Below are 16,676 nucleotides of genomic sequence, written 5' to 3'. Positions count from 1 at the left end.
ACTCGGGCACACTCAGGCACACTCAGACACACTCAGGCACACCCGGGCACACTCAGGCACACTCAGGCACACTCAGGCACACCCGGGCACACTCAGACACGCTCAGGCACACCCGGGCACACTCAGACACACTCAGGCACACCCGGGCACACCCAGGCACACCCGGGCACACTCAGGCACACCCGGGCACACTCAGGCACACTCAGGCACACTCAGGCACACTCAGACACACTCAGGCACACCCGGGCACACTCGGGCACACTCAGGCACACTCAGACACACTCAGGAACACTCAGACACACTCAGGCACACCCGGGCACACTCAGGCACGCTCGGGCACACTCAGACACGCTCAGGCACACCCGGGCACCCTCAGGCACACCTGGGCACACTCAGGCACACTCAGACACACTCAGGCACACCCGGGCACCCTCAGGCACACCCAGGCACACCCGGGCACACTCAGGCACACTCAGACACACTCAGGCACACCCGGGCACACTCAGGCACACTCAGGCACACTCGGGCACACCCAGGCACACTCAGACACACTCAGGCACACCCGGGCACACTCAGACACACCCGGGCACACTCAGGCACACTCGGGCACACTCAGGCACACCCAGGCACACTCAGGCACACTCAGACACACTCAGGCACACTCAAGCACACTCAGGCACACCCAGGGACACTCAGGCACACTCAGGCACCCTCAGGCACACTCAGACACACCTCAGGCACACTCAGGCACACTCAGGCACACTCAGACACACCCGGGCACACTCAGGCACACTCAGGCACACTCAGACACACCCGGGCACACTCAGGCACACTCAGGCACACTCAGGCACACCCGGGCACACTCAGGCACACTCAGGCACACTCAGGCACACCCGGGCACACTCAGGCACACTCAGGCACACTCAGACACACCCGGGCACACTCAGGCACACTCAGGCACACTCAGACACACTCAGGCACACTCAGGCACACTCAGGCACACTCAGGCACACCCAGGCACACTCAGGCACACTCAGGCACACTCAGGCACACTCAGGCACACCCGGGCACACTCGGGCACACTCAGGCACACTCAGACACACTCAGGCACACTCAGGCACACTCAGGCACACCCAGGCACACCTCAGGACACACTCAGGCACACTCGGGCACACTCAGGCACACCCGGGCACACTCACGCACACTCGGGCACACTCAGACACGCTCAGGCACACCCGGGCACACTCAGGCACACCCAGGCACACTCAGACACACTCAGGCACACTCAGGCACACTCAGGCACACCCAGGCACACTCAGGCACACCCGGGCACACTCAGGCACACTCAGGCACACACTCAGGCACACACATTCAGGCACACTCAGGCACACTCGGGCACACTCAGGCACACTCAGGCACACTCAGGCACACACACCCGGGCACACTCAGGCACACTCAGGCACACTCAGACACACTCAGGCACACCCAGGCACACTCAGGCACACCCGGGCACACTCAGGCACACCCGGGCACACTCAGGCAGGCACACTCGGGCACACTCAGGCACACTCAGACACACTCAGGCACACTCGGGCACACTCAGGCACACTCAGACACACTCAGGCACACCGGGCACACTCAGGCACACCCGGGCACACTCAGGCACACAGGCACAGGCACACCCGGGCACACTCAGGCACACTCAGGCACACTCAGGCACACTCAGGCACACCCAGGCACACTCGGGCACACTCAGGCACACCCAGGCACACTCAGGCACACTCAGACACACTCAGGCACACTCAGGCACACTCAGGCACACCCAGGCACACCCGGGCACACTCAGGCACACCCAGGCACACTCAGGCACACCCGGGCACACTCAGGCACACTCAGGCACACTCAGGCACACCTCAGGCACACCCGGGCACACTCAGGCACACTCAGACACACTCAGGCACACTCAGACACACTCAGGCACACTCAGGCACACTCAGGCACACTCAGGCACACTCGGGCACACTCAGGCACACCCGGGCACACTCAGACACACTCAGGCACACTCAGGCACACTCAGGCACACTCAGGCACACCCAGGCACACTCAGGCACACTCAGGCACACCCAGGCACACTCAGGCACACTCAGGCACACCTCAGGCACACTCAGGCACACTCGGGCACACTCAGGCACACTCAGGCACACTCAGGCACACTCAGGCACACTCAGGCACACCCGGGCACACTCAGGCACACTCAGGCACACTCAGACACACTCAGGCACACTCAGGCACACCCGGGCACACTCAGGCACACCAGGCACACTCAGGCACACTCAGGCACACTCAGGCACACCCGGGCACACTCAGGCACACTCAGGCACACTCAGGCACACTCAGGCACACTCAGGCACACCCAGGCACACTCAGGCACACCAGGCACACTCAGGCACACTCAGGCACACTCAGGCACACCCGGGCACACTCAGGCACACCCAGGCACACTCAGGCACACTCAGGCACACTCAGGCACACTCAGGCACACTCAGGCACACTCAGGCACACTCAGGCACACTCAGGCACACTCAGGCACACTCAGGCACACTCAGGCACACTCAGGCACACTCAGGCACACTCAGGCACACTCAGGCACACTCAGGCACACCCAGGCACACTCAGGCACACTCAGGCACACCCAGGCACACCCAGGCACACTCAGGCACACCCGGGCACACTCAGGCACACCCAGGCACACTCAGGCACACTCAGGCACACTCAGGCACACTCAGGCACACCCGGGCACACCCGGGCACACTCAGGCACACCCGGGCACACTCAGGCACACTCAGGCACACTCAGGCACACCCGGGCACACTCAGGCACACTCGGGCACACTCAGGCACACCCGGGCACACTCAGGCACACTCAGGCACACTCAGGCACACCCGGGCACACTCAGGCACACTCAGGCACACCCAGGCACACCCGGGCACACTCAGGCACACTCAGGCACACTCAGGCACGCCCGGGCACACTCAGGCACACTCAGGCACACCCAGGCACACCCAGGCACACTCAGACACACTCAGGCACACTCGGGCACACTCAGGCACACTCAGGCACACTCAGACACACTCAGGCACACTCAGGCACACTCAGGCACACCCGGGCACACTCAGGCACACTCGGGCACACTCAGGCACGCTCAGGCACACCCGGGCACACTCAGGCACACCGGGCACAGGCACACTCAGGCACACTCAGGCACACTCGGGCACACTCAGGCACACTCAGGCACACTCAGGCACACTCAGGCACACTCAGGCACACTCAGGCACACCCGGGCACACTCAGGCACACTCAGGCACACTCACACCCAGGCACACTCAGGCACACTCAGGCACACCCAGGCACACCCGGGCACACTCAGACACACTCAGGCACACCCAGGCACACCCAGGCACACTCAGGCACACCCAGGCACACTCAGGCACACCCGGGCACACTCAGGCACACTCAGGCACACCCGGGCACACTCAGGCACACGGGCACACTCAGGCACGACACCCAGGCACACCTCAGGCACACCCGGGCACACTCAGGCACACTCAGGCACACCCGGGCACACTCAGGCACACTCAGGCACACTCAGGCACACCCGGGCACACTCAGGCACACCCGGGCTCAGGCACACTCAGGCACACCCAGGCACACTCAGGCACAGGCACACTCAGGCACACTCAGACACACCCGGGCACACTCAGGCACACCCAGGCACACTCAGGCACACCCGGGCACCCTCAGGCACACTCAGACACACCCGGGCACACTCAGGCACACTCAGGCACACTCAGACACACTCAGGCACACTCAGGCACACTCAGACACACTCAGGCACACCCGGGCACACTCAGGCACACCCAGGCACACTCAGACACACCCGGGCACACTCAGGCACACTCAGGCACACTCAGGCACACCCAGGCACACCCGGGCACACTCAGACACACTCAGGCACACCCGGGCACACTCAGGCACACCCAGGCACACTCAGGCACACCCAGGCACACCCGGGCACACTCAGGCACACTCAGGCACACTCAGGCACACCCGGGCACACTCAGGCACACTCAGGCACACTCAGGCACACTCAGGCACACTCAGGCACACCCGGGCACACTCAGGCACACTCAGGCACACCCGGGCACACTCAGGCACACCCGGGCACACTCAGGCACACTCAGGCACACACCCAGGCACACTCAGGCACACTCAGGCACACCCAGGCACACCCGGGCACACTCAGGCACACTCAGGCACCCGGGCACACTCAGGCACACTCAGGCACACTCAGGCACACCCGGGCACACTCAGGCACACTCAGACACACTCAGGCACACCCGGGCACACTCAGGCACACTCAGGCACACTCAGGCACACCTGGGCACACTCAGGCACACTCAGGCACACCCAGGCACACTCAGGCACACCCGGGCACACTCAGGCACACTCAGGCACACTCAGGCACACTCAGGCACACCTGGGCACACTCAGGCACACCCAGGCACACCCAGGCACACTCAGGCACACCCAGGCACACTCAGGCACACCTCAGGCACACACTCAGGCACACTCGGGCACACTCAGGCACACTCAGGCACACTCAGGCACACCAGGGCACACTCAGGCACACTCAGGCACACCCGGGCACACTCAGGCACACTCAGGCACACCCGGGCACACTCAGGCACACTCAGGCACACTGAGACACACTCGGGCACACTCAGGCACACCCGGGCACACTCAGGCACACTCAGGACACACTCAGGCACACTCAGGCACACTCAGGCACACTCAGGCACACTCGGGCACACTCAGGCACACCCAGGGACACACTCAGGCACACTCAGGCACACCCAGGCACACTCAGGCACACTCAGGCACACTCAGGCACACCCGGGCACACTCAGGCACACTCAGGCACACTCGGGCACACTCGGGCACACTCAGACACACTCAGGCACACTCAGGCACACCCGGGCACACTCAGGCACACTCAGGCACACCCCACAGGCACACTCAGGCACACTCAGGCACACAGACACACTCAGGCACACCCGGGCACACTCAGACACACTCGGGCACACTCAGACACACTCAGGCACACTCAGGCACACTCAGGCACACCCGGGCACACTCAGGCACACCCAGGCACACCCGGGCACACTCAGGCACACCCGGGCACACTCAGGCACACTCAGACACACTCAGGCACACTCAGGCACACTCGGGCACACTCAGGCACACTCAGGCACACTCGGGCACACTCAGGCACACTCGGGCACACTCAGGCACACTCAGGCACACTCAGGCACACTCAGGCACACTCAGGCACACTCAGGCACACTCAGGCACACTCAGACACACTCAGGCACACCCAGGCACACCCAGGCACACTCAGGCACACCCAGGCACACTCAGGCACACCCGGGCACACTCAGACACACCCAGGCACACCCGGGCACACTCGGGCACACTCAGGCACGCTCAGGAACACTCAGGCACACTCAGCACACCCAGGCACACTCGGGCACACTCGGGCACACCCAGGCACAGCCAGGCACACTCAAACACACCTGGGCACACTCAGGCACACTCAGGCACACTCAGGCACACTCGGGCACACTCAGGCACACCCGGGCACACTCAGGCACACTCAGACACACCCGGGCACACTCAGGCACACCCAGGCACACTCAGGCACACCCAGGCACACTCCCTCACGGGCACACTCAGGCACACCCGGGCACCCTCAGGCACACTCAGGCACACTCAGACACACTCAGGCACACTCAGACACACCCAGGCACACTCAGGCACACTCAGGCACAATCAGGCACAGCCGGGTACACTCAGACACAATCTGGCACACTCGGGCACACTCAGGCACACCCAGGCACACTCGGGCACACTCAGGCACACCCGGGCACACTCAGGCACACTCAGACACACCTGGGCACACTCAGGCACACCCAGGCACACTCAGGCACACTCAGGCACACTCGGGCACACTCAGGCACACTCAGGCACACTCAGGCACACTCAGGCACACCCAGGCACACTCAGGCACACTCAGGCACACTCAGACACACCCGGGCACACTCAGGCACACCCGGGCACACTCAGGCACACTCAGGCACACCTCAGGCACACCCGGGCACACTCAGGCACACCCGGGCACACCCAGGCACACTCGGGCACACTCGGACACACTCAGGCACACCCGGGCACACCCAGGCACACCCGGGCACACTCAGGCACACCTGGGCACACTCAGGCACACTCAGACACACTCAGGCACACTCGGGCACCCTCAGGCACACCCAGGCACACCCGGGGGCACACTCAGACACACTCAGGCACACCCGGGCACACTCAGGCACACTCGGGCACACTCGGGCACACCCGGGCACACTCAGACACACCCGGGCACACTCAGGCACACTCGGGCACACTCAGGCACACCCAGGCACACTCAGGCACACTCAGACACACTCAGGCACACCCAAGCACACTCAGGCACACTCAGGCACACTCAGGCACACACCTCAGGCACACTCAGGCACGCCCGGGCACACTCAGGCACACTCAGGCACACACTCAGGCACACTCAGGCACACTCAGACACACCCGGGCACACTCAGGCACACTCAGGCACACCCAGACACACCCGGGCACACTCAGGCACACCCAGGCACACTCAGGCACACCCGGGCACACTCAGGCACACTCGGGCACACTCAGGACACACCCAGGCACACTCAGGCACACTCAGGGCACACTCGGGCACACTCAGGCACACCCGGGCACACCCAGGCACACTCAGGCACACCCGGGCACACTCAGGCACACTCAGGCACACTGAGACACACCCGGGCACACTCAGGCACACCCGGGCACACTCAGACACGCTCAGACACACCCGGGCACACTCAGGCACACTCAGGCACACCCAGGCACACCCGGGCACACTCAGACACACTCAGACACACTCAGGCACACCCGGGCACACTCAGGCACACTCAGGCACACTCAGGCACACTCAGGCACACTCAGGCACACCCGGGCACACTCAGGCACGCTGAGGCACGCTCAGGAACACTCAGGCACACTCAGACACACTCAGGTACACCCAGGCACACTCGGGCACAGGCACACCCGGGCACACTCAGGCACAGCCAGGCACACTCAGACACACCCGGGCACACTCAGGCACAGCCAGGCACACTCAGGCACACCCAGGCACACCCGGGCACACTCAGGCACACTCAGACACACCCGGGCACATTCAGGCACACCCAGGCACACTCAGGCACACTCAGGCACACCCGGGCACACTCAGGCACACTCAGGCACACTCAGGCACGCCCGGGCACACTCAGGAACACTCAGGCACACTCAGGCACACTCAGACACACCCGGGCACACTCAGGCACACCCGGGCACACTCAGGCACACTCAGGCACACTCAGGCACACACGGGCACACTCAGGCACACCCGGGGGCACACTCAGGCACACCCAGGCACACACCAGGCACACAATCAGGCATACACCGGGCACACTCAGGCACACTCAGGCACACCCAGGCACGCACCGGCACACCCAGGCACACTCAGGCACCTGGGCACACCAGGGCACACTCAGGCACACTCAGGCACACTCAGGCACGCACCGGGCACACTCAGGCAACACACCAGGCACACTCAGGCACACTCAGACCAGGCACACTCAGGCACACTCAGGCACGACACACTGGGCACACTCAGGCACACTCAGGCACACTCGGGCACACTCAGGCACACTCAGGCACACTCACTCAGGCACACCCGGGCACACTCACACACCAGGCACACTCAGGCACTCAGGCACACCCAAGCACACTCAGGCACACCCAGGGACACTCAGGCACACTCAGGCACCCTCAGGCACACCCAAGCACACTCAGGCACACCCGGGCACCCTCAGGCACACTCAGGCACACTCAGGCACACACCAGGCACACTCAGGCACACCCGGGCACACTCAGGCACACTCAGGCACACTCAGGCACACCCAGGCACACACTCAGACACACCCGGGCACACTCAGGCACACTCAGGCACACCCAGGCACACTCAGGCACACTCAGGCACACACCAGGCACACTCAGGCACACCCAGGCACACTCACACTCAGGCACACCCGGGCAGGCACACACCCTCAGGCACACCCAGGCACACCCGGGCACACTCAGGCACACTCGGGCACACTCAGGCACACTCGGGCACACTCAGACACACCCAGGCACACTCAGGCACACCAGGGCACACTCAGGCACACTCAGGCACACCCGGGCACACCCAGGCACACTCAGGCACACCCGGGCACACTCAGGCACACTCAGGCACACTGAGACACACTCGGGCACACTCAGGCACACCCGGGCACCCTCAGGCACACTCAGACACACCCAGGCACACTCAGGCACACTGAGGCACACCCAGGCACACCCGGGCACACTCAGGCACACTCAGGCACACCCGGGCACACTCAGGCACACTCAGGCACACCCGGGCACACTCAGGCACACTCAGACACACCCGGGCACACTCAGGCACACTCAGGCACACTCAGACACACTCAGGCACACCCGGGCACACTCAGGCACACTCAGGCACACTCAGACACACTCAGGCACACCCGGGCACACTCAGGCATACTCAGGCACACTCAGGCACACCCAGGCGCACTCAGGCACACTCAGGCACACTCAGACACACCCGGGCACACTCAGGCACACTCGGGCACACTCAGACACACCCGGGCACACTCAGACACACCCGGGCACACCCAGGCACACCCGGGCACACCCGGGCACACTCAGGCACACCCAGGCACACTCAGACACACCCAGGCACACCCAGGCACACCCGGGCACACCCGGACACACTCGGGCACACCCAGGCACACTCGGGCACACTCAGTTTCTGGGAAAAAAAGCAACTACTCGTGTTTCTTCCATGCCAGATTGAAAAGAAAATGGTATTTTCCTGAATAAAAAAAAAGGTATTAATGAAAAATGTCGACAGTGTTAGAGATTTTTCTGATTGTCAGATATGTCATCTTTTGTAGTCCTACAGGGAAGGGTTTGGCCTTCCAGGTTTTGAGTCAGCAAGAAAAACTTGGATGCTGTTGCTCCCCATGTTTTTCTGTTCTACATCTCACCACGAGATGGAAGCATTACAACTGTGTTTGCAGCCCCAGCTGGAAATCCAGGGACAGGAAATAAACTTCCAGCAAAGGGCCACTGGAACCCCTGTGGTGCTGGTGAAACTCCTGCAATTCCACTGCCAGTCTTGGAAGAAAAGCTTTGGTGATGCCTTGAGCGTTAGGAGCTGAGGGAATCACTAAAAAATCCCTTTGCTTCCGTAGAAACCTTGTTTCTTCTGTTTGGTGAGTGTCTGTTTTTCTTTTTAGCACAGCTGCTGAGAGCTTTGCTGTTAAATATGAAGCTGTTGTAGCTCGGTTAAATATTTTATTTATCATATTTTATTAGGGGCTGGTTGGTCTTCCCCCCCCCCCCCCCCAAACAAAATCTGGGATGTGTCGGAGAACATCTTCATGTGGATTGGTGGCTTCACCAGGCTGGGAAGGAGCCAAGTTCGTCTTGGCTGCTGGACAATCCCTCTCCTTCCAGAGGAGAAGGCAGTGCCCTCCCCAGGATGGACACAGTTCTGTGCCCAGCACTAGGCTCCAGCCAGGAGGGGTTGGGGTTGGAGAGGGATGATCTTTGAAGTCCCTTCCACCCCAGACCGTTCTGTGGCTCTGAGTCACCTCTCCTGGGTGGCTTTAGGTGCCTTAGGGGTCTCCTGCACTTCAGGTGCTTTTACAGCATGGAGAGGGGGCTCTTGGAGGCTCCTCCAAGGAGAGTTTGGAGAGCAAACGGAGAAGCAGCAAGAAAAGAACAAGCTTCCTTCCTCCAGAGCAGGTTAAATGATTTACACCAGGCAGAAGGACCTTGGCAGGAGAACGAGGTGACTTCAGCTCTGAACCACAGCCCAGAGGATTAACTCCAAGACTGTCTATTTCCAGCAGAAAGTTTGCCTTCCTCTGCCTAAGGACAAAATTCCTGCCGAAGGCTGCTGCTTCCTGGAGCTGTGCATCATTGCTGGCTTCCAGCACCAGCTGCTTTTGGGGCTTGCCTTATTTTAGGCAGGGATCCAGCCCAGCCTGAACTGGCAGGGCAGATTCTAAGACCCAGGACAGCTTTTATTTACCACGGAGCACCCAGAAAATCCTTGCACCTGTAGCCCGGCAACTCGGTCCTCTTTTCTCCTGCCAAAACAGGAGTGCACTCCCCCAGAAGGAGCTTATTTGGAGCTGCCTGTGAGCCATGTGCGTAAATGACACAGTGCCTTTGGTAATTATGTCAGAGCCCTTTCATGGAGCATGCTCTGAGAATCGTTCAATGCCCCTGGGAATGGCTTTCCAGGGAGCCGGGGCGCTGCTGCCGGAGCCGGGAAGGCATTGTTATTAAAATGGTCAATAAAAGTGAGAACAAGGGATGGAGGGCAGCGGTCCTCGTTAGGGGAGGGAGGAGAGCGAACCGAAACAAAACAAAAAACCAGGCTGGGAGGTGTCCAGAGTTATTTTGGCAGTCTGGGTTTCTGGACCGAGGTGCCAAATCACAGCTGCGTGAGAGACTTATTCCCAGTTTGCAGAGGCACTGAACAATCCAGGCGGCATTGTGCTACCTGATTTTTATTTTTTTCATTCCTATTTTTTTGTCCTGGAGGGTGGAGATTAGCACTGGAGTGAAAGGACAGGGAGCTCGTTAGTGCCAGCTCGTTACCTGCCTCCTTGGCCTGCAGCCAACGTGGGGAACAGCCAAGGTGAGGAAACATCCATATCCTGGGGACAGCTTTGCCTTCTGCACTCCCTGCCCCATTCTCCCAGCTCCAGGGCTGCTCCTTCCCATCCTCTCTGCTGAACCATTCCTGGGGAGCTCAGACCTCTTCCAGAACTCAAAACATAATTGCTGCATTGTGCCATTTTAATTCTTTAAGCCTCTGACACTGGCTCAGTTTTATTTCTAAATTCTTGACAGTCCATAAAGAGCTCCCTGTGTTGTTCAGAGAAGCTGTGAATGCCCCATCCCTGGAAGGGTTTTAGGCCACTTTGGATGGAGCAACTTGGTCCTGTGAGAGGTGTCCCCACCCACAGCAGAGGGATTGGAATGGGATGATCTTTCAGGTCCCTTCCAAACCAGGCCATTCCACGATTCTATGTTGTAGCAAATCACCATCTGCAAATACTTCTTGCCATCTCTTCAGTCTATTTTTAGCAATCCTTCTTTTTTGTTGTTGTTGTTGTTTATTTTTACATGGCAAAAGTGAAACGAAAGGGAGTGGAACCCTCGGGGATTGCAGATGATGGGTTTGTGAGGTGGGAGTGAACGGGTTTCACAAGGCACTGAAGTCCTTTTTTCCCTCAGTCCCAGAAGGAGGACTCGTGCTCGGCGCAGGGCGAGGCCACCCCGCAGCCCAAGCTCTGCCGCTCCTTCACCGGTAAGTTGGGGAGCTGGGGCTCATTCCCTGCCCTCCCCTGCCCACCCTCATCCCTGTGAAACGGCCCAGCAGGTGACAGGAAGGTGGTGGGACAAAGTGGGGCTCCTTAAATGAGCCTCTTGGGTGAGCAAGAAGAGCTGACAGAGCCCTGGTGCCACCTCTCAGCCCACCTGCGGTTGGAGTGAATGCTTTGTGCTCTTTCAAAGCCATCTAATCATCTAATCCAACTCCTCTGCCACAAACAGGGACTTCTCCAACTAGGTCAGGTTGCCTCATCCAACCTGGGATGTAGCTGTTTACCAGGAATACTTCAGTAATTTTCTTCCTGAAGAAAACCATGACTGTAAGGAAAGAAAAGTGATAAACCCCAATATTTCTGCATAATTTTTTTTTCCACTCCAAGGAATACATGAGCACCGTGGTTCCTGACATACAGTGGTGTCAGAACAGAAGGAGATTGTAACCCTTCTGTCGTGGTTGCGTGTTCAGCCCCATCAAACAATCCCATAATATGACAACGGGACATTCCAGGTGCTCCAGCAGGACATCTGCGTTTTCCAGAGCTGGTTTAAGGAACTCACCAATGTGAATTTTTGCTCTGCAAAGCTGCAGATGTGGACCGACAAAAGAATGATGATATCGATCCAAATACTTTATGCATTTTCAAGTGTAAATCCTGGGTTTAAATCACCTTTTTTTGGCTTTTCTTTCCATGGAAACACTGATCTTTGTCTCCTGTTTTATAACTGGGAAGTGGAGCAGAACAGCTCATCCCCAAAGAGCATGCGGCCACCTCGGTGTTCCTTCATTCCTGCTGAACCACCAGGAAGGGTGTTTGTTTCTTGAGGTGTTTCTCAGGGTGTTTCTCGTGATGTTTCTCGTGCTGTTTCTCTTCCCACAGTGGGGAACACGGAGAAGGTCCGGGAAGTGAAGGAGAGCCGATCCAAGTCCGTGTGCGCCATCCCACTGCCCCAGCCCAGCGGCACAGGGCTGAAAGAGCTGACTCTGGAGATGTACAAACACAAGGCATGCTCTGGCTCCCCAGGAGGGGTCTGACCCCTTCAGGGAGGGCTGCTGGATGTGTAGATAATGTAAATAAGATGCACGTTGGAAAGGACAGCGTGGACAGGGTGGAATATCTGGAGTTGTTTTCATGGAAAGTCAGTCTTACTGCCCAGTGCTGGGCTTTCAGTGGGAACTGAGGGAAAAGATGCCCAGCTGAGCATCAGCAATGCCAGGGAATGGCTGAGAGGACATTTCTAAGGAATTTCTAGGAAAAGTTAGCCTGTTCAGTCTGGGAAAATTGCTGAAATTGCCTACAACTGCAAGGAAGGATGTTTTAATAAGGTGAGATATGGGATCTTCTCATTAGTTTTCAGGGATAGGCTAAACTGCAGGGAGCATTTGGATTATAGGTTGGGAAAAACTTGATAATCTCAAAGAAGCTTTTATTAGGGGATGGAGGAAAGAGCAGAAATAGCAACAGATCTCTTCTTCTCCTCAGGAGCTGATGGATCCTGGCAATAAACATTATTCTCATGAAGCCCAAAGTTAAATGACATAGTTGAGTAAGGGGCTGTGTCTTACCTGAGGGACTGTCCCACACCAAGCCACAATTCTGCTAATGAAAAATTATTGCAGCTGAATTAAAAGGGAGAAATATGTTCTTACTGGTTTTTGAAAACTTATGTAAGGAATGATTCACCTCAACGTTAAAGTGAGGAGGCTCCAAACCCAGTGGTGATAGCAGGAGATGAGGGTGACAGCCCTGAAATAAATAGGAAAGCTCTCTGACGTGGTTGGTTGGTCACATTAATCCTGTAAAGATATTTTGGGATGATCTGTGCTGCCATGGCTGGGAGCTGTGGGTTTAGAGGGGTTTGAAAGTGCCAAGAGGGTGACCCAAACTCTGGCTGTGAGGTGTGAGCCCTTTGCACAGCAGATGCAGGAAAACTCTGGGCATAGGACCTGAGGAAGACAGGTAGCCCCAGATTTGGGTAATTTTCTTTGAAACGCCAGGTAAGTTCAAGCCTTTGAATTCTTGTCCTGTCAGGTTCAGTAAGGACAAGTTTTAGTTTTGCCTTGACATTTTTCTTTCTCTTCTCCTTCTTCTGATCCAAGAGTGTTTAATCTGAACGAGTGGCTCTTTTTGAAAAAGCATTAAAAGAAACTGTAGGAATTCACGGACTCCCCCCCCACCCCATGATATTTTTGGGTTTGCAGAACCAGTCTCCTGTGGGCAGAAATACCCCCTTAGGAGAGCCCTGCATGGTACATTGGGGCTTTCATTTTAAATTAAGGCACAAATTTGTGTGAATTTGCTTTGCAATGATCTACGGTCTCATTTTCTTCTGAAAAAACCCCTCGATGATGTCCTGGCATAAGCTGAGGTGATTCATGTTGACTTGAAGGTCACTCCATCACTGGAAATCCACTTCATTGGAAAGGAAAATTCGAGCTTTTAGCAATAGATGTGTGTTTTACATGTGTATATACATATATGTACATATACATTGATTTTAATCTAAGCTCATTGCATCTTCCATTTATTACAGTTTTGATTTGTTTCCTAGTTTAATCCATGTGCATGGGAGCCATGTGGGCTTGGCTGTAATTGGTTTAGGAAAACAGCCCATCTTTGAGTTTGTTGTAATATATGTTACAATCTAAGGCATTTATGAATATGCTGCAATGTTCTACATTTCTGTTTCAATTAAACTCGCTGTGTTATGGGATCATCTCTGAGTTATTCTCTCCTTGCATCTTCAATATGCTGCTGGTGACATCCTCAGGAGCTGGGGACACTCAGGGGTGTCTCTGGGTGTCATTCCAGGTGGATCCTCCTGGACCAGCAGCTCCTTCAACCCTTGGCCAGTGATCCCAAGATCACGAGTGAGGAAAGCAATAGGAGCAAGGAAATAAAATTGGTGTTGTTGTTCATTGGTGAAAGCCATTGCATACAAGGGAGAGAGAAAAAAATACTGAACCTGAAGGTCCTCAGCTCTCTGGGGTTGGAATGTCCCTGTTCACCTGCAGTTTTATGTCCTCAGTGTTTTAAATCTCTCCTTAAATTCTGCACAGTAAATAGTCATAGGAGGATTTACTAAGGCGAGTAATTTTTATTCTATAGTGGGACAGCAAATAGGAAATTAAATAATTTTGCTTGTCTAGGAGTTTATAATTAGGGGTAGAAACTGATTGACTAATTCTTGCTTGGGTTTTGTTTGGTTTTTTTTTTTTTGGCTCTTTTATTTTGGTTTTGTGCTTTTGCATCTGACCTGTGTTATTTTTGTCTGAAATACCTGGATGTCTGTACCATCTTTGTCTTGCATCCATCCTTGTCATCTTTATACAGCATCCATCATTTCTCTGGACATCAGGCACTTAAATAAGGAACTTTTTCCAACTGAGCCTCCCATCAGTTTTTTTGCAATATCATTATGGGTTATCAAGGACCTTTTTTAATGGTGGCTGTTTTGGTGGGGGTAGATTTCTTTGTCATATTGTTGTAGGCAACAGAAGTGGTTGGAAGAATGCCAGAAAATTGAATGGAAATTTTATCTGATGTGGAAAAAAAAGGTAAAAAAAAAAAAATCCTTGCATTTTTTTAAATGGTACATTTTAATCTCAAATCAGCACGGGGGACATTTCCATGCCAGCATCTCCCAGCTTCTGGCACTTCCAGAGGTTGCTGGCTGCAGGTGTGCAGAGGCTGCTCCAGCCCAGCCCCACATTCCCATGCTCAGGCATGGGGTCCTTCATGGATCCCAGCCCATCATTCCCTCCCAGCCCCACTTTGAGTGCTGGGTCCTTCAATACCTCTCTGCTGCATAAACAATTTGCTTGATCTGCAGAGAAGACAATATTCCCAGCAGGACATTTTTTCCCAGTGAGTCACCCTGCCCTAAATTTAACCTTCTGGATACTGTGGATTTTTTCTTAAAATTTCTTTACAAAATATAATAGCCTGGCTAAAGCTTTCATGAAGTATTTTCCAGTCACTTAGTGGCCAAGCCCTCTGACTAGTTTGTATTTCAGCCCAGAATACCTTTGATAATCTTTGCCAGTATCCAGTGTTGGTGGTCTTAAAATTCTACAACTGAGTGGAAAACTGTTAAGTGCTCAGGCTTCAGAGCATGCCTAATTAATTCTTTCCAGGGTTTTAGTCCTTTAAAAAGTGTTAAAAACACGGATTCAGTGTATCATTGAATATTGCATGGTTCTGTGGAAATAAATTGCATCAGTTTGGTTCCTTTAGGAGTTCAGAGAGTTTTTGCTCTGTGCCTACTCTGGAAGTTTACAGGAGTCTGTGGAAAGTTCAGGTTAAAGTGGGCAAAAGTTGTTAATGAGGGAGAGTACCTTGATGGCAAAGCAAGAGCCCAAAAACCACATCAGAAATCTCTTTGCTAAAAGATATCAGTCAGCTGCATTTGAAAATCAGGCAAAATCTCCCCAGTACTCACAACTCCAAAAGCATTTCCTCATATGAACTTTAGTATTTTTATTTTGAGCAGAAAACCACACTTGTGTTTATTTTATTTCATGACTGCTTAAGGAGATTATAATGACTTAATCCTGGAAAGGGCTGGCAGCGCTTGAGAAGCAGGTGAGGCAAATTTGAGCTTTTTTCTCCACTGACATCAAGTCCTGGAGGGGATTCAGCCTCAGAAGCACTATTAAGGATCTTTCAACATCCAGGCTTATGTGCTTCTTCCAAGAGACGTGGAGACGGGGGAGATGAAAAAGGAGCATGTGATGGAGATGAACTGGAGATTATCATTGTAATGCAGAATTAAAGGGGCAAATGTCAACGTGGGTATCTGTTGCTCTCCCTTCCAGCACAGCTCAGGCTGAGGGGTTGCTCTTTGTGAAACCACTGGGGACGTTGGTGGCTGTTCTGAGGTAAAGCTGGCAGTGCTGAGGTGCTCTTGTTGTGGTCTGGTTGGCTTTGCTGTCCTTGGTGTCTTCTTGTTCAGAGGTTTTGGGAGAAAAGAGTAAAAGAAGAGACTCAAGAGAGATTCACTGACCTACCTATGAAAGCAATGCGTGGGACACCTTTTGGAGCAGGGCA

The 16,676-nt window shown here is 55.7% G+C and overlaps 1 protein-coding gene across 2 annotated transcripts in view; it reads left to right on the top strand.

Annotated features, from left to right (window-relative positions):
• LOC119695177 (sodium/hydrogen exchanger 2-like) overlaps positions 1-15,036 on the top strand; it is a 36,409-nt gene extending 21,373 nt beyond the window's left edge. Inside the window, exons 11-12 of one of the 2 annotated variants that reach the window (XM_038123145.1) lie at positions 11,533-11,605; positions 12,507-15,036. In XM_038123145.1, coding sequence (XP_037979073.1) covers positions 11,533-11,605; positions 12,507-12,661 — 228 coding nt within the window. In that variant the 3' untranslated portion in view covers positions 12,662-15,036. The remainder of the gene's footprint in view (positions 1-11,532; positions 11,606-12,506) is intronic. The other variant, XM_038123144.1, reaches the window with a different exon arrangement.
• Positions 15,037-16,676: the final 1,640 nt, after the last annotated feature.

The sequence above is a fragment of the Motacilla alba genome, chromosome 4A (genome assembly GCF_015832195.1).
Source record: "Motacilla alba alba isolate MOTALB_02 chromosome 4A, Motacilla_alba_V1.0_pri, whole genome shotgun sequence".
In the NCBI taxonomy this organism is placed as follows: domain Eukaryota; kingdom Metazoa; phylum Chordata; class Aves; order Passeriformes; family Motacillidae; genus Motacilla; species Motacilla alba.
This window is presented reverse-complemented; position numbering and strand designations above follow the sequence as displayed.